Source organism: Eutrigla gurnardus, assembly GCF_963514095.1.
Source record: "Eutrigla gurnardus genome assembly, chromosome: 15".
Lineage (NCBI taxonomy): Eukaryota > Metazoa > Chordata > Actinopteri > Perciformes > Triglidae > Eutrigla > Eutrigla gurnardus.
In genome coordinates, this window is record NC_139938.1 from 16,358,400 (window position 1) to 16,380,223 (window position 21,824).

General features: G+C 44.4%; 1 protein-coding gene across 1 annotated transcript in view; it reads left to right on the forward strand.

Moving 5' to 3' along the window:
• pdlim4 (PDZ and LIM domain 4) overlaps nucleotides 1-21,824 on the forward strand; it is a 41,407-nt gene that overhangs the window by 7,070 nt on the left and 12,513 nt on the right. The window contains exons 2-3 of the mRNA XM_084028351.1: nucleotides 2,431-2,582; nucleotides 11,724-11,805. Of these exons, the coding sequence (XP_083884477.1) occupies nucleotides 2,431-2,582; nucleotides 11,724-11,805 (234 nt within the window). The remainder of the gene's footprint in view (nucleotides 1-2,430; nucleotides 2,583-11,723; nucleotides 11,806-21,824) is intronic.

Consider the following 21,824-nt stretch of genomic DNA (forward strand, 5'->3'; position numbering starts at 1 on the left):
ATGAGGATTGTGAAAATGTATCCCTTTTATTTAATTTCTTTGGTGATATCTTTTGAGCATTCGGTCATCAATAAATTAAACAATTAGTCGACAATTATGTCGATTATCAGAAAATGAATCTACAACTCTGATAATAGAATGACCGATAAGTCTTTTGTTTATGGCTTCAGCTTCTCAAATGTGAACATTTGATGCTTTTCTCTGTTTTTATATAATTGAAAATTTTCTTTGGGTTCGGTCGGTCAAAACAAGCAATCTGAAGATGTGAATTTAGGCTCTGGGAAATGATTGACCTTTTTATAGACCCGTTCACTGCTGACGTCAGGATTATGTCACAATGTTAGCTGGAGGCAACACAAATATAAATCTGGAGGCATGCACAAAGAGCAGCGATATGAGTTACACATCGTAAATGTCATCTTGCTATGTTGTTGGGTATTCGAATCGATACTGATATATGAGGTGATAAACAATCATTCTATTGTTGAAACTTAAGAGCCGGCGAGAAAATGTTGCTACAAGTTTAGCTTGGCCCTCTTCTGACTTCCTGTTAATAGGCTTACCTATTAGAGAGATGAGGAAGTGGCCCACTGTTGGGCTTATGTTCTCAAACCAGTGTAGCATGAAAACATGGTGGAATTAACAAGCTAACTATCAGATGACTGGCTACTTAGACAAAAAGTTGTCACTTATCCGGTGGTAGCGATGCGCTTTCCTACGGAGTGTGTGAATAAGGCAGTGAGTTGTTGAATTTGAATAAGTTAATAGTTTGCTAGCTACCTTCGTTCTTTAATGCTACACTGGCTAAGACCTTACAGAACTTTTTTACAAATTGTTGTCATTATTTCATCATTGTTATTCATTTATTGCAATTAAATCACAACAAAATTGTTTATTTTTTGGTTCATACTGAACATTTGGTGTGAATGTACCTTCGCAGTCCATCTGCCTCACTCCTAGCTGCTCGACTACGTGCTACCTAGCTAGCTAGCTAGCTCTGGAGATGGACAAGCTAGCTAGCTAGCCCCCGAAGCTCCTGTCTGATGGTGGTGTGGGAGTCGGCTGATATGTTGGTGTCTCATGATTTAATGTTAAGTAACACTGCTGACTGTATCTCTTCAAGGGTCTCACGATGATAAGCTCAATCAGTAAAGTAATCTGCATATTTATTGATAAAGAAAATACCGATCGCAGCCTCATACTGGAGGCGCTCCTCGCCTTCTCTGCACTTCCATCCAGCTGCTGTGTCGCGCTGCCAACAGCTGTTGCTGCCGCCGCTAGATTTATAAACCTTAAAACCATTTCAATCTGCAACAAAGAAAAAGCAAATCCAACTCTTATTAAGGCGATATGAACATGTCACAGAGTTTGCTTTAAATTCTTCCCAACAACACTGTGACTGCAGCGATTGCTTCCAGCTGCTGAAAATGTCCTCACATTTAATGGTTGGAAAAAATGCAGTCAAACTAATACTCCTTCATGTCAGAGCCTGACAGCACCAGCAGACGTAAAAGGCCGGAGACATCATGACAATTGTTCACATTTTATTACATTTTTGTGTTATTGCTGGAAACGTAGTGTTTCTTGTTTTTTCTCTGCAGCTTGCTGCCATATGACAGCGACTGTTTTACTGTGGATGTCTTGGTCTGATGGTTTGATTGGTAGTGTTTTTTCTTGTGTGTCAGCCAAAACCGACCAATCAGAGGCAGGCCTGGAAATAGCAGGGACATCCGTGTGTGTGTGTGTGTGTGTGTAATAATGGAAAATTGTTATCATCTGTTGCTTGGTGTGTACACGAAGGTGAAAGCCACCCAGTGGGATACCCACCTTCCCTCCACAAACAGTGTGTTTCTGGGGATGAAGGATCGCTGTCCAGCGGCTCAAGAGATAATCTTCAAAACTGGAGCGACGTGGACTCGTGTTGTTTTGACGACATCAAAGCGTTTTTTGAGATGACGGATCAGGAAAGAACACGCTGAGCAGAAACCTTCATCTGAAGCTGACGTTACACAGAGACGCTTGTCGAGGGTCAAGGTTCATATGCAAACTCTGCTCAAAGTAGCTTGAAAGTCTCCGCTGAGGGTTGAGTCTGATGCAATTGCTGAGTGATCATAAACCGGGCCAGGCGTGTAAAAATGTTCCAGTTCTCTGAATATTTCGCCACCTCGGAAAGTCAGAGTGGCCTCTCGCTTCTCGTGTCGTTTTGAAAGTGTAAACCCAGATCGCTGCCCGAGGCGATATCGCATAAATCAAACGAGGGCTGCCTTTTGTTGTATTTGGCCTCCGCGTTGACACTCCCATGCTCAGACTCTTTCATTGTGTTCCCCCATCTGTCTTCCTCAGTGACGGTTTGACACGGCTTCTAACAGCTCCTTCTCTTTCTCTTTTCCCGGGTGTGATTGGATCTCCGTGTGAATGCTCCCCCTCCAGGTAACACCAGGCAGCAAGGCGGCCCAAGGTGACCTGTGTCCCGGCGACACCATCCTGGCTATCAATGGCGACAGCACGGAGCTCATGACGCACATGGAGGCTCAGAACCGGATCAAGACCTGCACTCAGCAGCTCGCACTCATCATCATCAGGTAGGGAAATGCTCACTAGGCGGCCGGCGTCGCCGTTTTTCCGTCTGTCCATTGTCACGTTTACTAAGTCATTAGAACGTATTTTACGGTATTTTTTTACCGCAAGTGCTTGTGGAGGTATTACTCACGGGCGCTTGCATCTTCACAATACATGACAAACTGCATATTTAGCCCATTTTTCCACAGAGGATGACTGATGGGAATTATGACGCCGATTGCACGTCGGGAAATGTTACGAACATGAGTCACGTGCTATGAAGTCGTCACTGCTTTGTTGCTCACCAGCTCGTTTTGCTTTCAGGCTCATTAAGTGAATCGAGTCTGAAAACCTCGAGTGATGAAGTTAATTTACTGCCGTCCCGGAGCACACGGCGTTCCTTTATCAGGCCTCTCTGTTCAGCTCGTGCCGACAGCGTTACGACAGTTTAAATGATTGACTCTGTGCTCCCGCGGTGCGCTGTCAAAGTCAATGAGGCTTATCCATACAGTGACTTTCCTTTTTATGTACTTCACAGCTCGATGTCGTGCATTTTTTTTGCCGGCTTTCACGTGGTGGAAAATTAGCTTCAACTCTCGGGAGCGAGCGTTTTTGAGGATGGATGATTCGGCCTCATGCGGCGGACGGGAGCAACATGTTTCTGTCAACATGGCCAAGTGGAAATCATCCATCTAACAGTTAATGAAAGAGAAGGGGTGGGGGCGTCGGGGTGAAGTTGGGGATAACCAAGGAAAAACTGAAATGTCAGTTGCTTCCCACATTTCTATTAGACGGTTACTGGAAAGTGCGGAGCGAATCTGGCAGCCTCTGAATCCCGTCCTCTCGGATGGAGGAGACGCCGTGTGGTTTTCAGTGACAACTGCCAACTGGAGCTTCAGCTCTCTCCTTTTTAGGGCGGCGGACTCTTCTGGGGACGGTTTGGCGCGTGGAGTCGACTTGCAGATGCAGTGGAAGTGAGATCCCGACAGATAGGCGAAGATTCACACTCTCTTTGTGTTTTTATCGTGAGCACTCGAGCATGCAAGCAGCCCTCTCTCTCCCCACAGCCATCCATCCATATATCAAGCTGAGCAGCTGAGCATGAAGTGGCTTCTTCACATAGGGAAAGTAAATTTATTTAAGGATACAGCCGGGAGGAGCTCCTCTCCTCCTGCAGCTGCTGGAGCACAAAAACGGCACATCAGCCCCGATGTTCCTAAATTCAGCTGAAACCGTTTACAAGTCAAAGTCGTTGGATGTGTTCAAGAACATAATCTAGTGATTGTGCTTCGTATTCATTCTTCACCTCATTGGCGCTCTAGCACATTTATACTTACTGAATACTGACTTTGTTTATGACTACACGACGGCTGGGCTGTAATTCAATACGATACTTTATCATTGGAATCGTATCACGATGAAATAGCATATAGGATATCGTGATACACAATTACATCGCATTAAAACGAACAATAACAAGCACGTGCAGACATGCTATACTGTGCTATATATTGTTATCATGATATTAAATGACCGATATCCATACCCCAAAAATAATACTAGTCCGTGATGTTTTAATTATAAAAACATATCTTTTTAAAATTGAAATCAGTGGATTTAGGACTTGATCTTAACCACCAGACAAAGTCCGGCTGTTCATCATTGAAACTGACAACATGGCGACACAGCAGACGCAGATGAGGCTGGCTGCTGGGATGTGACCTTTCTGACGTATATTGCTTTAATAATTGCTGCTTGAAAGGAGGAGGGCCGGCACGTCTGAGAGAGAGAGAGAGACCTTTGGGCTCCAGGGATGAAATGGACTGCTGGTGAAGGGCAAGGAAGACCGATAACGGGGCAGAAAAATGGGAAATGGACATGAAGTTTCAGGATTGTTTGGTCAAAATGTGGATGGAAGGAGGAGAATCCACGAGGGCTCTTTAAATTCAATCCTGCAGAAAACACAGCGAAGCTCAGAACGTCTCTGCGTGTTTTTGAATAATCTGATTATTCCTGCTAGAATTATGGGATTATGAGATGAAGGGACACTATATGAATCAAGGATGATCACAGGTTAAGTGTCATGTTTTCCAGTTATTTTAAAGCGTTACATTTGGTGTCCTGAACATCACATAGATTTGCCCTGGAAAAATGCTGCACAGGAAGTCGGGCTAATACACAGCAACAGTCACCATGACTGAGCAGACAAACAAAGTCAACGTCATCAGCAGCAGAAAATAGGTCAAGGTTTGGCTGTCAACCGCCAAAATGAAATGAGAAAAGCGATGTGAATAAAAAGAAAAGGCTAAATACAAGGCAACTGCTGGGGAGGCGCCGCCGATTTCATGTGAGTCTGTTCTCTGATTGGTGGTTATGGTCCCTGTTATGAGTTATCCAGATGATGGGATGTCATGTTTGTATGTACTTAATATTTTGACAGATTTTTATTTGAATTGTTCGCTGCAGGAATGACTCCTATAACCTGGAAATGACTCTGTGTTGTTGCACCTCCTCTTCCCTCATCTTTTTGTGGGGTTAGATACCTCGAATAAGATTTAAAAAAATGTGTTTTCGAGCTATTTAAAGAGGTGTAAGCACTTTTGGATGATTATTGAATTGATATCGTCTAGGATATTGTTATTTTTGGTCGGGATAATCGTGACGAGACATTTTCACATCGTTCTACGGCTATCGAGGAAACTCAAAGCCAGCTTCTACAACCACCTTAACTGTCTTTTAGCGTCTACCCGCCTCTGTCTCTCGCTCGGCCACACTCTCCAACTACTCCCCAAAGGCCCTGCGCTACTTTATAACACCGTGTTTCCATTCAAACGTGTGAATTATCTCATAATTAGGAAAGCTGTATTGAATCAACTCCAGCGTAAACTTTCACCAGAGGTGTTGAAAACCTTCGAGGAGACAATCTGCTGCAAACCAATAAAGCTGCCGCCGACACCTCGCCGTCGTCCTCTTCCTTCGTTTGCAAGAAAAACGTAGTCGTATGAGCTGAAACGGCAGTAAGAGAGCTGGAACGCTGCACGTTTTATCCACCGTCCTGATTCACTTTCTTTGTTTGTCGCCACAGTTGTAATCACTGGCTTTAAATTCCCCCTTGATTGTATAATCTGACCGATCATGCGGCTGAAATATTGCGACGATGAAACTGTTATGTAATAATTGTGACAGGGCCGACTCTTCACTGTGGGCCCGCAGGAATAACGGAGGATTATTTGATTGCAACCGTTGATTCTGGAGTCCAAAAAAGAAGAGAGAGAAAAAAAATTTGTCTCCAAGAACTCATGCTGACTCGCTAGAAAATAATATTTTGGAGCACACACACAGTTCTCAGCCCTCATTAAAAGCCTGTGCCATAAAATAGTCAAACAGTTCGAGTCACAGAGGGAGAAACAGGAGACCTATAATTTGGTGCTGCTGCCTATGGACAAATATATGAGTCTACACGTCTGCTGTGAACCCAAATTACAGCACACTGGATGCATCTGAGCTGCAGGTCTTGTATAACACAAGAATGTTCCTTTTGTAACGTCTCCGCATTTATTACTTTCATAAGCCGTGTTTTTTTGCATAAATCCTATTACGGAGCATTTTAGAGCGCTCTGCATCGGGGGGGGGGGGGGGGGGGGGGGTGGGAGCTCGTGAAACTAAGTAAGAAATAAAAAAAAGGATTCATGACAATTTGGGCCGGCAGCTGTTAGATTTATTTTTGCACAAAGAATGCAGTCATTAAAGGTAAATTCAACATTCCAATGTTTCTGTGAATGTTTATTATTAGATTTCGTTAATATTTGCTTCCCCGAATAGCTCTATTTTTTAGCCTTGTTATGTTCTCGTGAATGAAATTGAATTGAATGTAATTCAATTTCAAGTCATATTTGGACTCGGGAATGAACGTTGCTTTGAAGCCTCGGGTTTGCAATGTTTTTTTCCACCAGAAGTGAACATAACGGAATTTTGAATTATTACGTATTTACGCCGTGGTAGTGACCTGTTAATCAGCAGGTAAGCCCCGCCCCCTAAAGCATCCCCTGATTTCTGGTCTGTTGGACTCTAAATGGACCTGTCAATCAGCAGGTAAGCCCCGCCCCCTAAAGCATCCCCTGCTTTCTGGTCTGGTGGACTCTAAATGGACCATAATGTACTAAATGAACATCATGCTGGATTGAAGAAGACTTGAAACTAGAGATTGAGACCATAAACTCATGTTTACAATGTTTACTAGATCATACATCAAGTAGGCTCATTTTCCCAGAGGAGTCGCCCCCCAGTGGCCAGTAGAGATACTGCAGGTTTAAGGCACTTCCTCCTTGGCTTCACTTATAAGACCTGGAGGTTGCTGCCTGGGATGACCCGGTTAGGTAACTGTGACCTCACAAAACACATTTTTGTTTTAAAGTGTGTTGCTGTAAAACTGATGCCAACAACTGGAAGGACGAAGGTGCTGCCATGATGATGATGATGATGATGATTGGGAGCAAACTGCCGTTGGTGTTCAGTTGACTGTGAAAGCCACAGCAGATGACGTTTTCACACATGAATTGGTGAGAAAAGTGAGGAAAGTGAGAAAGAAAAAGAAGTGCAGTTATGTCACCACTCGACCACAGCGTTCCATTTTTCCGTCGGGCGTCCCAACCGTTGCCGGCCTGTCAGCGCTCCACTGAGAGGTGAAACACCCCTCCTGTTCGTTCCTGGCATCGGTGATCAAGTGGAGCTGTGCCGTCTCGATGAGGAGAAGAAAAATGGCCGCCGCACACATATACGCTATCCAAATTCAGGTCGGAGGACCTGGACGGACGGACGAGGGCCATGTTGGAAGTGTGTCACGTCTGCTTTGCTTGGCTCGTGTCTTTGAATATGCAAACCAGCTGTGGAGGAAATGTGTCTTCTTTTCTTGTCTTCTCTGACCTCCACGCACCGTTCACCAAACTTAATGACGCTCATCCACTAGTTCTTCTTTTCACACCTCCTCTTCGTCTTCATCGTCTTCCAACCTGCCTTCACCTCCCTGCAGTTTCCCTCCTCCTGCCAGGGCGGATTGGAGAGAAAGCATGCGGTCGCAGAGGCTTGAGAGACAGATGATGGTGGTTTGGATGTGTTTCCAGCGCTGGTCGGGCTGTTCGGAAAGACTCCTGCTGGGGTGGCAAGTTAAATGTGCTGAGAAATGAGTCACGATGCCTGAGCTGTGTGTGTTACCCTGACTGCGTGTCTTGTTCTTGCATTCCTGTGAAGTTAAGACACCCAGCTTTACTCGCTTCAATTTAATTTGCTGTTGAAAAGATAATTTAGGTTTGGGTCCTGGACTGGAACGAAGCTTGTGTAGCAGATGGTTTAGAGTATAAAGGGTCAGTTCACATAAAATAACACGTAGTTTCTGGGCGGTGTTGCGATTCTCCAAACCCACGATCAGAGTTGAGGCTGCTGTCTCACATACAAGTGACCTTTTTCTGCTTGTTTAAAGGAACATTTGTAAATATGAAGGTTTCAGTTGGTGTGAGTTTTTCCTTATCCATTGCATGGGTGTCTTACATTGAACAAAGCTGATCAAAAGGTTCAGGAAGAATCTGAGAAAACGGGCCGAAAAATGACACGGCGTCCGAGCGCCGGAGGATTTCCCCCCGGCTGCCTCGCTTTGACTCCACGACCTGTGAGTCATGGCTGAGGAATCATGCACGAGGCTGCATGGGACCAGAGAACACAGGACTCCAGCTGGGACCAAGATAAAGGACTACCGGCAGAGCTGCCTTCATCCCTTCATCCCATCACTCCTCTCCCGCTCTCTCTTGGTGGTTACAAACGCAACATCAATGGAGTCTGAGAGGATGCCTTGCAGAGAGGGAGGATGGGGGGGAGACCACAAACCTCCCTCCCTTAAACTCCCTTGCATCGATCTTGTCATCACCCAGATGCAGATCTCTGGAAGTGACCCACGTTAGATCTGCAGAGGAGACGCTCATAACTCTTCTTTGAAAGGGTGACAGTTTCCCTTTAATCCCTGAGGAGAACACATTTAAAGGGAGTTTGAAGTGGCGTTCAAGATTCTGTAAATATTCTGTTTTCTTGAAATGACAGTTCATAATGGAAACGGTCATTGTGAATGATGGCATCAAACACTCATTCTACCACTCCACCAAACGTAACACTTTCTTTTAAATGTTCAATTTCCAACTATTTATTATCAGTCCCTTTTTTTAAATCCATATTGGCATAGATCCTCCACACGGATCCTACTTAAAAAGAAAATACAGAACTATTAAAGCTGGTTGCAGCATGTAGGAGGCTTAATTATTTTTTTAAACTTGGGGCGTGCCTGCCGCCATCTACGGTACGTAAATCACCCAGACTATCCCTTTTTAAAATCTCCTCACATTACAAAAATCACAGAGGAGCTGCTCCAGTCAAACCATCCTTTTCCTGATGATTTTGACAGAGCGAGGCAACGAGGCAAGACTCTTCAGTGAACCCTGAAATGTTCCGCCATCGGCCGCATCTTAATTTGAGGGCCCCTGGTTTTTTCAGCCGTATATTTGTCTCCTGCTCCTCCTTGAACATGGTGATCCTGTGCAGCCAAAGTAAACTCATCCACCGCTCCAAAAACCAGATCTCCCCAATCAGGAAATTAAACCTGGCAGGAGGAGGTCAGACGAGGGAAAATATGACCAAAGGAAAGAATAAGAAAGTCGTCATGATGACCTTCTTTCTCTTCTTTTCTTTCCATTTGTCCGTATTCAATGGCGTTGGACATTGATGTATACATTTAGGAGCAGGAGTTGGGAGGGTGAAAACCAAAAGCCGACACTAAAAAAATGAGCCTGGAACTATTCACCCCCGGCCTATTTATCACTGTGAATCTATGAGGAAATCGTCCTCTCAAAGAACTCCTGGCATAGCAGCGAGACAGAGGAGGTAGAAGCAGAAGATAAAGCCACTCGGTCTGCAGCGAGATGATCTGGATAATAAATTATCAAATTTGAAAAAGGTATTTCCAGGCTAGGAAGGTTTTACTGCCCAGGCTAGATTTTACCCGGGATCAGGACAACGGAGGGAAATGGGGAAAGCAAAACGAGGAGAGAAGGGGGAAAGAAATAAGTTAGAGATGAACAACAAGTGTTTTTGTTCCCTAAACCCAACTAAACGGTTTTGTTCCCTGAACCCAACTAAACTGTTTTGTTCCCTAAACCAAACTAAACGGTTTTGTTCCCTAAACCCAACTAAACGGTTTTGTTCCCTAAACCCAACTAAACGGTTTTGTTCCCTAAACCCAACTGAACGGTTTTGTTCCCTAAACCCAACTGAACGGTTTTGTTCCCTAAACCCAACTAAACGGTTTTGTTGCTTAAGACCAACTAAATGGTTTTGTTCCTTAAACCCAACTAACAGTTTTGTTCCCTAAACCCAACTAAATGGTATTGTTTCTTAAACCCATCTAAATGGTATTGTTTCTTAAACCCATCTAAATGGTATTGTTTCTTAAACCCATCTAAATGGTATTCTTGCATAATCCTAACTAATTGGGTTTCTTGCCTTGGCCTAACTTCCTGTGTAGACTGAAGTTTATTTTGAAAAGACATTACGCTTGAGTGTACAAATCTACAAGCCGTGATGCTAGAGGGGAACGTATCGACCCATGTGTTTTATCTGACGCGCTGGAGTGAGAATGTGTTTCTGACTGCCGTGCTGCTACTTGTGTTACATTACATTTAAGATGCTCCCAAACAGTTTCTGGAAGAAAAACAGACGGTTGCTCAATATTTGAAGTGTGCGATTACATCCAGTTGTAAGCATGAAGCCTTAATGGCTTAAAACGGCGGCCAAGAGTTCCAAGTGTAATATATTTCAAACTTCACAACTACGTAACTTACATCCCTCTTCAGACTGACCTACAGTTTGAGAGCAACATTGCAAAAGTTGTAAATCCTAAACCGCCTCACAGTTTCCACTCATTCCTCGGCGTTCACATCTCCATTGTTATTGATGGACGCTGGATTCCCAAAATGTCAATTCAAATAGGCTACTTCAGACTGAACTTTCACTCGTTTCAATGGGCTGTTTGTGTGGTAACCATGGAAACCAAACAGTCTGAAAACATGAAGGCTGTATACGAGGGGAGGGGGGGGTCATCATCCTACGCAGTCCACCAGACACTCGCCGCCTCATAAGAGCATTCTTGATAGCGGCACCTTCATATCTGAAGCATTGCCTCAGCTCAGCCAACGCCGTTCCAGCTTCCCCCCCCGATGACCTCACCTCTCCGGACGTCAGTGCTCCCTCGCCACGGCCTCGACACATCCGAGCACGCATAATGGTGTCGGTGTCTCGGCGGACAGAGGTGTAAGTGATGAGGGGGGGGGGGGAGGGGGGCGCTCACAAAGACCACGCTGTGTCCGTTAGTTACTCTGCACGGTGTCCCGGTGTTACCCCTGTTGGTGAGCTGGATGCTTTCCCACTGAACGGCCAACGCCGTGGCAACTAACACCTCCCCAACCCCCGAGGAATGCAAACCGCCGCCGGTTGCTCCAATGTGCAACTTGAAAGCGAGAGAGGGGAGAATAGAAGTGAGCCGCTGAGTGATGCCGTTGGAGAATAACCACGATGTTTTATCAGCTTGAGAAATAAGTTGCGCTCCATTAACTTCAGCAAAGCATTTAATTCTCTGGAAATTAACAACGCTTGCTCCTGCTTATTCATGCACACGAAGGCCGCTCTGCAGCGCTGTGAATAATGTTCTTTATCGGTGCTGCCGGTCAGTAAGGCTTGTAGTCGAGGGGGGGGGGGGGGGTTCAGACACCAGTAATCAGTTATAACTCATCTTGAAAAGTCCTTGGCCCCCAAAAAACAACTGTATACTTCATAGAGTGGAGTTATGATGTGATGATGACTTTCTGCTCATACCAGTGGGAGGAGGCCAGAATGTTGCTGTATCCCATTTCTAATGTGAAAACCTGCCAAATGTACGAATCCGCATCCTCACGTACACACATACATGCACACACTTACGAAGCAACTAACCCTTTTTTCAAGCATTCCCAGCAATTACTCTTTTATATTTGTGTGGAAAAACCTGTCGGCAGAGAAGAATTCATACATGCTGCAACACTTGTTCGGTGGAGAAGATTTGATCCGACTCCCTTTCTCGTATTGTGTTTCAGGTCTGGACCAGGAGACAGAGTGTGGTCGCCGACATTCAGCGAAGATGGCAAGACGAGCCCTTACATGGAGGCTGACTCACAGGTAACCACTGTTTACTCTGGATTTAGGTAACAAGGCTTTCTTTAGAATCAAATTCACGCCCACTGGGACGCTGTCGAAACTGATCTGCCAGCGAGGCGTTTCAGTGCTCAGCTTATCAGTCGGGTGGAAAAAATGATCCAGATCAAAAAAACAAAGATTTTCTTTCACAATCATTTGAATTATGTTGTTTTAATTCAGATAACCACTATAGTTTTTTATTTTTATTTCGATGGTTGGTGCAATTGGTCTCAGCAATAAAAGTTAATAAAAAAAAAAAACATACTTTTTCCTCTAAAATCGTCTTTTCTGCTGATGAAATGTGAGGTTTTTTTTATCTGATTCACCCCCGTCAGCTCCAGTAAATTCTTAATTATGTGTATTTAATGCTGTGGACGAGCACCTTTAAATACATGGTGGTGATTCATGTTGAAATCTCACTGCTCTGGTTTCGGGATGCTTCGCCACCACATCAGCCACCAGAGAGGATCGCTCACATCTGGGGTCATAACTTAAAAGAAGAATTTCTCTGGGTGTGAGAACCGAACTCGCCTCGCTCTGCTTTTTATCATAAACAGAATCCATGGAAACGAGCACAACACGCCATACCTAAATTGCATGTACACTATCGTTCACACGATTGCGAATGAGATAATGCGTCCCACTGTTCGCTGGAATGGTTTTGAAATAGTATCTTGATTGTCCTCCAAAATCCTACGAGCTGCCAAACGGACATTCGAGGCATGATGAACTGGAGCAGATTATATTTTCCCAAGTTTTCCAGTGCTGGCAAGTCCACAGGAGAGAATCAGAGTGTGTGTGTGTGTGTGCGCGTGTGTGTGTGCTGTTATTACGGAGGCTGAAACAGACAAGACAATGAGCATACTGTGGCTCAGACATGCGAGCGTCTGTTGCTCAGGGATTGTGTTGTGGTAGTCGTGAGGTCAGGACTCATCTGCCTTTTCTCTCGGCCCCTCGCTGTGGAAGGAACTCCTCTTTCTACAAACACAAAGAGGTGAAATCCATCCGTCTGCTCGTCGATGGGAGTCCACGGTGCCTTCAAGGAACGTATTGTTTTTCGGTGAAAGCGAAAGACTGTTGTGAATGTAATTAATCTGGGTGGTTTGTGTTCGTGGGATCGGATGATTTCCGCTTCCCAGGGGACTTTTTTATTCTGTAATTACCAATCAGGAAATATGCAATTTTATTAAACACAATGTACAAAACCAAGACTAAAGTCAACAAAGACAAACGATAGCAAAGGTGGAGATGGAGCTTCGAAACATTCATACACAAAATATGAAATGATAAGGATAAAACATTTCCATTCACACCTATATATCCAAACCCTTTTAATTCTCTCCCTGGTGCATCTTATCCTTCCTCCTTCCTCTCACTGAAGCCTACAAATGTTCCCTGGCATCTCATTTAATGAAGCAAAGCCGGGCGACTCCAAACCACCAAGTCAGGGCCACTTATCGGTCACGCTCAGGTAGCTTCGTCCGAGCATGAAAAGAGGAAACATCCGCTGCCCGGGGTGTCATGAGAGCCTCTCGCTTTCTTTCTTACACATAACAATGACGATTGATCCTTAACCCTCTGAGAACCGCGGGATCGCTGGTGATCCCGGCCATCATTACTGTCTTTAAGAGGCTTAGCAGGCGACAAGCTCAAGTCAGGATTCTGGTTTCATGTGAAGCTCGACGTCCTCATGAATCCGTTGGTCCCAACAAATCCTCCAAAGTTCACCTCAAGACGTGAATGAAAACTCACAACTCAGCTTTATAATGAAAACCATGCAGTAGAAATGTGTTATTTTTAAATGTGTGTGTAATGATGCGCTTGAATATTCCTCCAACAAATAGTCCTGTAATTTCCCTGAACTGGTTCTGACTGGAAAACTCAGACTCTGGTGGATCCGACGAGACCAACGGTATTCGTGTGTGATGATGTTAGTCCCTCCAGCAGACATTTTAAAACCTGACGTCACTGTTTAAAATGAGCTGTCTTGACCTTTATGATAATGGAAGCCTCGTGAAACTTTACAAGCACAAACTAGAGACCGAGGGCTTTCGGAGGACGTGTGGATTTACGAGGTTTATTGTCCAAAAATGCAATTCTTGCACAAATCTCCAAATGTCAAAAGATTCCAAATTCCAGCATGGATCTTTCCACAGTGTTGCTCAAGGTCTTGGTCTCTGGATGTGGTATTTCAGAGGGATTTTTCATCTTTTATTTACTCTCGGGGGGGTAATTTTTTTTTTTTTTAGCACCAAATCTTTGGAACAAATGGCATCAACCCAAAAAATGCTGCAATTACTTATGAGACCCAAGTGAGCATGGGCATGGCTATTATACTCTTTCATCATAATGCTACCTCCTCCTAAACATCCCCGTAACCCCCCCAAAGAAACAAAAACAGGTCTATGTGAGTCTCTTAAGGGTACACAGTACAACACAGTACAACAGTACTTTCAACGGCACATCCATCATACCATTTGAACCAAATCCAGTCACTCCACTGATGAGCCAGTTTGGAAAGAATGAGCAGCATTTAAGTGAATCAAATCGCTGGATGAACACAATTTTTTTGATTGTGCTGGCGAAGGTTTGAAGAAATCCATCTGTCATCCACAACTCACCGACCGGGACTCTTGCTGAACCTGGATGTGAACTGAGGACACTTTGAATAAGCAAAACAAATTCTCTGGGAATTAACACACATTTTTCTGGCCTACACAGGCATTTATTGGTGTTTTTACTCCACAGATTGATTCCTTTCATTAAGAATCTTGTACTATGTTTCCCTGCAGAAATGCTTTGCCCAATAAACGGCTCCCGAAAAGGTTACGTATCCAACGATGGCATTTCCCTTTTCATTCATGGCCTCCTTGTTCTTGACTGACCCGCTATGTTGGAAATTCCAGTCTCGTCTGTGAGAACTGAGGAAGTGACACATGGAAGCTATGAGGTCTTTTCCTTTCACCTTGGGAACACGGCAGACTCTTATAAAAGTCCTTGAGGAAATATAATAATATGCAGGGTATACGTGAGTTCATGACTGCATGCTTTCACAGCGTCTTCTGGCTATTTTTTGAGTTGTTTGGGGGAATTCAGTGGAGCCGTATGATGCCAAACGTTTCCAAAGACCCACGACAAGACTGTCCACAAACTACTGGATGTCACACACCACTTCCTGAAATAGAAATAATTTGATAATGAGGGGCGGCAGGGATGAGATAATGATGCAAATGCATGTGTAGGTTTGACAACTAAACTTTTAACTTGAGCTTCATTGTGTCGTTCTGGGGAGACAAATGAACGGTAATCAGATGCTTCCAAATGTCGTGCAAAAGAAGAGGGTGCACTTGAGAGAGAGGCTGCAAAGGCAATCTCAAGCTAAAATAATTGAACCCAATGATCCAATCGAGGTCTGAACCAGTAGTTTTTTGCAGCGAAGATCCTCTGAAAGGTATCTACTGGACATCGTTGGTTCTCAAACTTTGTTTTGCTCACCTTTGGAAATCGGGGAAAACCTTTTCATCGACTGATCACGCTGCTTAGGGAAACCTTTGACCAAAACCTAACCTGACAGATGTTTCGTTCACACAGGACGATCTGAGCAGCCGTCATTGGAGATGGTTTACTTTTAAATTCAACTTTTTTTTATCAAACTCTTGCCAAAGCCATCGGTGAGAAGAGCGCAAACCTTCAGTGGCATTCTTTGCTCCTTTTGAAGACAATCCTTCGTCGGCATCAAAAACCTCGGATCTCATGATCCACAACATCTCTTTTGGATAAAAGAGGCCAAACGCCCACGACTGATCGCACTGCAGCAGCTGCTCAGGTTTTTATCACAGCCTCCGTTTAGTTGCTTTTCGTCTGATATTTTCATCACAAGTCCTCCAGTGTTTGCGGTCAGATAAGCAAATTATCACTTCAAGATGGAAACACATACTGCTGAAACATAATCTCATGCAAAAACCAACTCATCACATAAACCCCTTTTTTCCAACGAGAGACAGTTTTGGATTTGCCTGGTAAATCGCATTGTACGTCTGTCGCTCCTGCTCTTGGAACCGTTTTATGCAGAAGTAAATCGATACCATAAGTAACTGACATTGCAGGTTTTCAGAATTCCTTCCCTTAAATTACACAGTAGGTGGGAATGGCCTATCGGTCAGTGTGAAAGCCAAATAGTCGCCCGGGGGGGATTCGTGGCGGCTACTGTGGCCGAGCTCCATGGTCCTCGTGGAAAGAATGAGGCCTCACAATGCAGAAGCTGAACTGGACGTCACCGAGGCTCCCGGGAGCTGGCGGCTGGAGGTGAATTCTCCCAGCTCACATTAAAAGGAGTTGACAGACGGAGTCCTTGCATATTTTACAGAAAGGAACATGTGCGGACGATACAAATTTGTTTCATGAATGAAGGAGACGCTGGCTTTCCCTTCCATGTCGTAAAGAATAACCTGCCTTCTAAAAGCACGAGATGAAGTTGAAAACTCTGTTTTATGAGTTGTAAACCTAATTCATCAAAAATGCATATTTCCGCTGAGGAATGAAGAATAGTTGGGCCGGTCAGAATGATTCCGTGCAAAGACTGGATAAACATTAACACCGTAAATACCCCGAATGCGTAAGAATATGGGGCAATTAAAGGGTTTGAAGTCTTCTCACAGGTTGCCAACATATGTTTAATAGGACCATTGCTACTTAATCCCCTGCCAGGGAATCTTAGACCAGTTTACCGTTGCTTGGAAGCCTTTTCTTTTTAGCAGCTGCACATTCATTCACACAGCAGGGCTTTTAGATCACAGACCTCTGACCCCACTTATTTAGTTGTTTGTGTTCACTAATCAGCCAGTAATCCCTAGAAATGTCCAAATCAGTCTTTGGGTTTCCTCCTTGGTCTGCTTGGCTGTCAGTGTGCTGGGGGTGAATGGGGTCATCGAGAGCTTCAAAAACTACACTTTCTTTCACTTGAAGCGGCCAGGTTGTATCATAACGCTGTAATTGGCTACGTCACGTCGAGTTTAACTCAACTTGGTGGTGAGCGATGCGAGGAAAAGCTTCTTAAAACCTTTATTTCATAGAGGAAAATGCATGGCATGGATTTAAATGGATTGTAATGCTATAGCCGTCTTCCCCAGAGCGTTTCTTCCAGCGAGGCTCATGGCCAGGAGCCCTGTAACTGTTCTCTGTTACCTCCTCTCCTCCCAGGCCAGGCCGGGGAGCCATGAAGGGCTGGCTTGTGTTTGGTTAGTGGTGCAGAGCGCCATGTGAAAAGCTTAATTTCGAGGGTCCATGGGGATTAAACCATGCAGGAGGCAGAAGAGGAGGAGGTGCATGTGTGTGTGTTGTCATGAATTTGTGTGTTTGTGTCAGGCAGGCTCAGGTCTCGGTCCTCGGTTAAAGAGGGGCATATGATTTCAATTAGGGTCCCCCCCCCCCAGTCTTCCCTCATTGAGCTCCTTGTTATGGGGAGACACCAGAGGTGAATGGGGTCAAGCATTGTTCACCATGAAACTTTCCCCAGTTGATTTCTTATATATGAAATGTTGTGTTTTAATATGCAAGTGAGCCGTTATCCTATCAAATATGTGCTAATTTGTCTGTGTCACTCCATACATTAGAAAGTACTGTCAACAGCCATGTTTTTATGAATAATGTTAATGTTGTATAAATCAGCTATGATCTATGGACAAACCCCTCAGTTGAAACCTTCAGAATAATGAAGCAGGAATGAAAGTGGAAGGTTTGGTGGATGTGAAAGCTGCTTATTTCTGGCTCAGAGTCTGAGAAAAAACTCATTTATAGAAAACGGCTTTCAAAGATCTTTTTTTTTTTTTTGCACCTTAATCAGGGAAACTTTAAGTGGTTGATGAATGGAGGAAGTTGGTGCCTCTTGGCTGAATGCACCTCAGTTAAACATTGTGCAGTGCTTGTACAGAAATACATGCACATGCATACAAAAAAAAAGCATCCTTTCATTCTTTTTTCACTTCATTCTTTCCTTCTTCGGCATCCTGTCACCCTGAACCATTAGCCATGCTCGGTTGCAAACTGGGAAACAGGTCAGTGAAATCAAACGCAGCCTGAATGATGTGCACAAGTGGACAATGCTGGTTCCCATAAATAGTTACTCCTTCTCCTCCTTTTACCCGACTCTTTCATTCTGTCAGTTTCTCGTCCTCCCGGCCAGGAGTGATGCAGTCAAGATTTGGGAGAGAATAAAAGAGTAGCCATGCTCAAGAGCGAGAAATTAAGAAATAGATGAGCTCACAGATGTACCTTTTCAAAAGACTTGATCTGAGTTTCTGTTGGAGATACAAGTGAAGCTGCTCATGTTTAATATGGTTTAAGCCTTCCTAGGGAATTAGGGTGATAAGGCCTTCACCAGATTAACACGACTGTCACTTTAAGACAAAATCTCCATTAAACCTATATGTAATCCAGACATGAAAAGGTACAATAAATCTTTTTAACGAGACAGTTGGCTTACAGCTGATTTTTGTAATAAACGGAAACCATCCACCATACCTCTAGAACAACTTGAAAGCATTTTCAGGCCCTGAATGTTACCGAACTGGCATTTTTATAGGGAAAGCACCAGATGTGCTGCCTTATAAATCTGCCATCCACCCAGAGCAAATATCCCTGCAGCAGGCATGTGAGTGTTAGTGCATGAGGAAGACAAAAGGAATGGTTGGGGAGGGGGATTTCTCTTCAGCTCAAGCAGAAGGCGTCGCAACATGTCAGGCAGGAGTGTGAGGGTGAAAATGGGTAAACGTGTGCTTTCTGCTGAGCCAACAGGCAAATGGGAAGTTACAAGGTACACTTATTGTCGTTGTTTGCTCCATAACAAAAAACAAACTAGCAGCTGATGCTTCTGTAATGCTTGCCAGGCTGTGATGGTGGGTACCTGGGGTCTTTTAATGTCCTTTGAGCTCTTTGCAGGCACCCCTTGTCACCAATGCCCGGTAGATGGCTACTAATTAATTTGTGGGAGGTTTAGTCATGTACTGTCCTGGGCCGGGCCCTCCCTATGCTGGTTTGTAATGTTTCCAGTCAGGATGCTTTATATTGCTCCTCTGTAAAAGTTTACAAGAACTTGGCACAGGAATTCCACCTTCTTAACTTCCACAAGAAATGCAGCCGTTAATGAGCTTTTTCCCACCAGGATGGAGATGTGTGATGTCCATGTCGGGGTGTTTGTGATGCAGGAAATTAAAACTCAGTTGAGCCGGGTATGAGCTCTCTTGATGTCGGGGACCTGGAGCAGGATGGGGCCGAGAACACGGCCCTGGGGCACGCCACCGATGTTAAACACTAGAGTGGAGGAGGTGTGGCTGCCAAACCGAAGTGCCTGGGGTCTGTTTGTGAGGAAGTGTAATAAACAGTTGCAGAGTAAGATACAACAGCCCTGAGTGCTAAGTTTATGGATCAGTTTCATGGGGGGGGGGGGGGGGGATTGTGTTGAATGCTGAGCTTGAAGCAACAACTTTCGAACAAAACCAGAGTTTTTTTAAGGACAGCATCGACCTTCCAGGTATGCACATCGTAACTTTCCTTTGGGAAGTGTATTTTCAGTGGAATCATCCTCGAGTACCCGCATTAAACAAATCTGAACTTTGTGGTTGGATCCTCTGGATCTGGGTCCCTGATGTGAAAGGACCTTTACTGTAGAACCATATTGTATAATAGTGACATCTTATAATCTGCTATAATTTAACACATTCCTCTCTTTTTTTTTACAAGTCCAAGTCGAGTCTGTGTGACATGAGTCCCAATCTCGGCTCTCACTGCCAGAGGGTTAGACAAAGATCTGCACAGAGACTTGAAGTTTATAAAACCTAATCTAGAGAGTGACTGCTAGCTATTCATAATATATTTAATTTGTTGTCACTTATTAAAGCCCCATGGTTTAACATAGAGTGTGTCCTTCTGGCTGTGAGGGTAAATACAAAAATTCCGTTGACGTGCGAATGGTGTCACGCAGCCAGCAGCTCCTCACAGCTCCTCACAGCTCCTCACAGCTCTATATTATTATATGATATGATATATTGTATAACATCTGATAAATTGTATCACCTTAGCATGCAATTACCCTTTGCATATTGTGTTTGTACAGATTAGGAATCATTAATGTGATGTCTGGAGCGTGTAACATAATACAAAGGAAGGAAGTGTAGGATTTCCCCTATTTTCCTTCTGTTCTCTGAATACAGAAATGAATAAGCTCGCCTGACAATCATACAGTCATTGAGCTGATTAATGTCGGCAGATTAGGCCTTGTCTAAATATGAGGGATGAATAATGGATTTTCATTAAATATTAAAAACATCTGTTGGGGCAGCGATTCGTAACACTTCAGTGACTTGATACTTTTCTATTTATTTATCATTTCTATTGTTGGTTTTCAGTTGCAGTTAGGTTGAGGAGCATCTCCGTGCATTGCTAAATCAGCAAATGCTCTATTTATATATATCTGGAATGAGGATTTTATCAAAAGTTGTTATTCCGTCCATATTCACAAAGAGGTTTAGATGACTTTGGTTAAAATCACATGTTCAAATAGGGCTGAAGATGTGGAGAAGGATCTGGTTTGGCCCGGCGGCGAGCACCACCGCAGAGAGCTGGGTGTTTCTCACTTCTCTGAACTCTAACCATGAACGCCTATCTGCTGGCATTTTTTTATTATTATTCATCCATCTTTTTGGTGAGCGTAGGCAGAAGTGGTTTTAAATTTCACCAGAGTCATCCGTCTTAACTACAGCAGAGCAGGGCAATGACAGAGCTGCTTTCCCAAGCTGTGGGCTGGTTGGTGTGGAGGCGAGGAGGCTGATTACAGAAGAACTGTGTGTGTGTGTGTGTGTGTGTGTGTGTGTGTGTGTGTGTGTGTGTGTGTGTGTGTGTGTGTGTGTGTGTGTGTGTGTGTGTGTGTGTGTGTGTGTGTGTGTGTGTGTGTGTGTGTGTGTGTGTGTGTGTGTGTGTGTGTGTGTGTGTGTGTGGTCCTGGATGACATGCAGCAGACCCATCTGTTGAAATGACAGGGATCTTGTCTGGAGAAGCTGTGAACCTCCTCCTCCTGTGGTTAAGGCGCTTTAAGGGCAACACACTGGTTTCCAGTGGCCTGACTGGTTCCCATCTTCCCACCGTTGCCTAACTTGTAAACAAGTCACTTTGTCTCAGCTAAAATGTTTACGGTTCTGATAAGCGGCCGGTTATCTGGGGGAATTCAAAGCACTTAAACACTGTGAGAGGCGGTGACATCATTGCAAGCCGTGCAATAAAAGTTTTATCTGTGAAGTTCAGCGGTGAGGCGGGACGAGGCGGCCGGCAGCGAGCGTTATCGCCTGATAGCTGTGGTAAACACTGAGAGGCTCAGTGATGTCACCGCCGACTTCATGGATGAAAAGGGCCGTTGACCTCCGTATGAATCAGGCTGTGACCTCTGGCTCCGAACAGTGAAGTGCCTTAAGCCTGCATTATCTCAACTGGCCAGCAGGGGGCAACTCTTCTAGTTGGCCAATCATAAACAACGGACTTCGACGTATCCCACATTTCATCCGAATAGCGTGGCGGTCATTAACCAAGCTGAATAGACCATCATGCATTACGCTGAAGGAAAATTACTGATGGACGAGACTGAGGAGATATGAATCCATCCATCCATCCATTTTCTACCGCTTATCCTGTATTCAGGGTCACGGGGGGGCTGCAGCCGATCCCAGCTGTCATTGGGCGAAGGCAGGGTTCACCCTGGACAGGACGCCAGTCTATCACAGGGCCGACATGTAGAGACAGACAACCATTCACGCTCACATTCACACCTACGGGCAATTTAGAGTCGCCAATTAACCTAAGATATGAATCCATGAAAATAATATATTTAATGTGAGCAGAGAGTCACAACACAAAGAACGTATTGCCTTCACATTAAAAACGTCAGTGTGTCCCGCTACCTCAATTCTTACCTTTCACAATAAAAGCCCAAGATTTACGTGGGCTCACTGCTTACC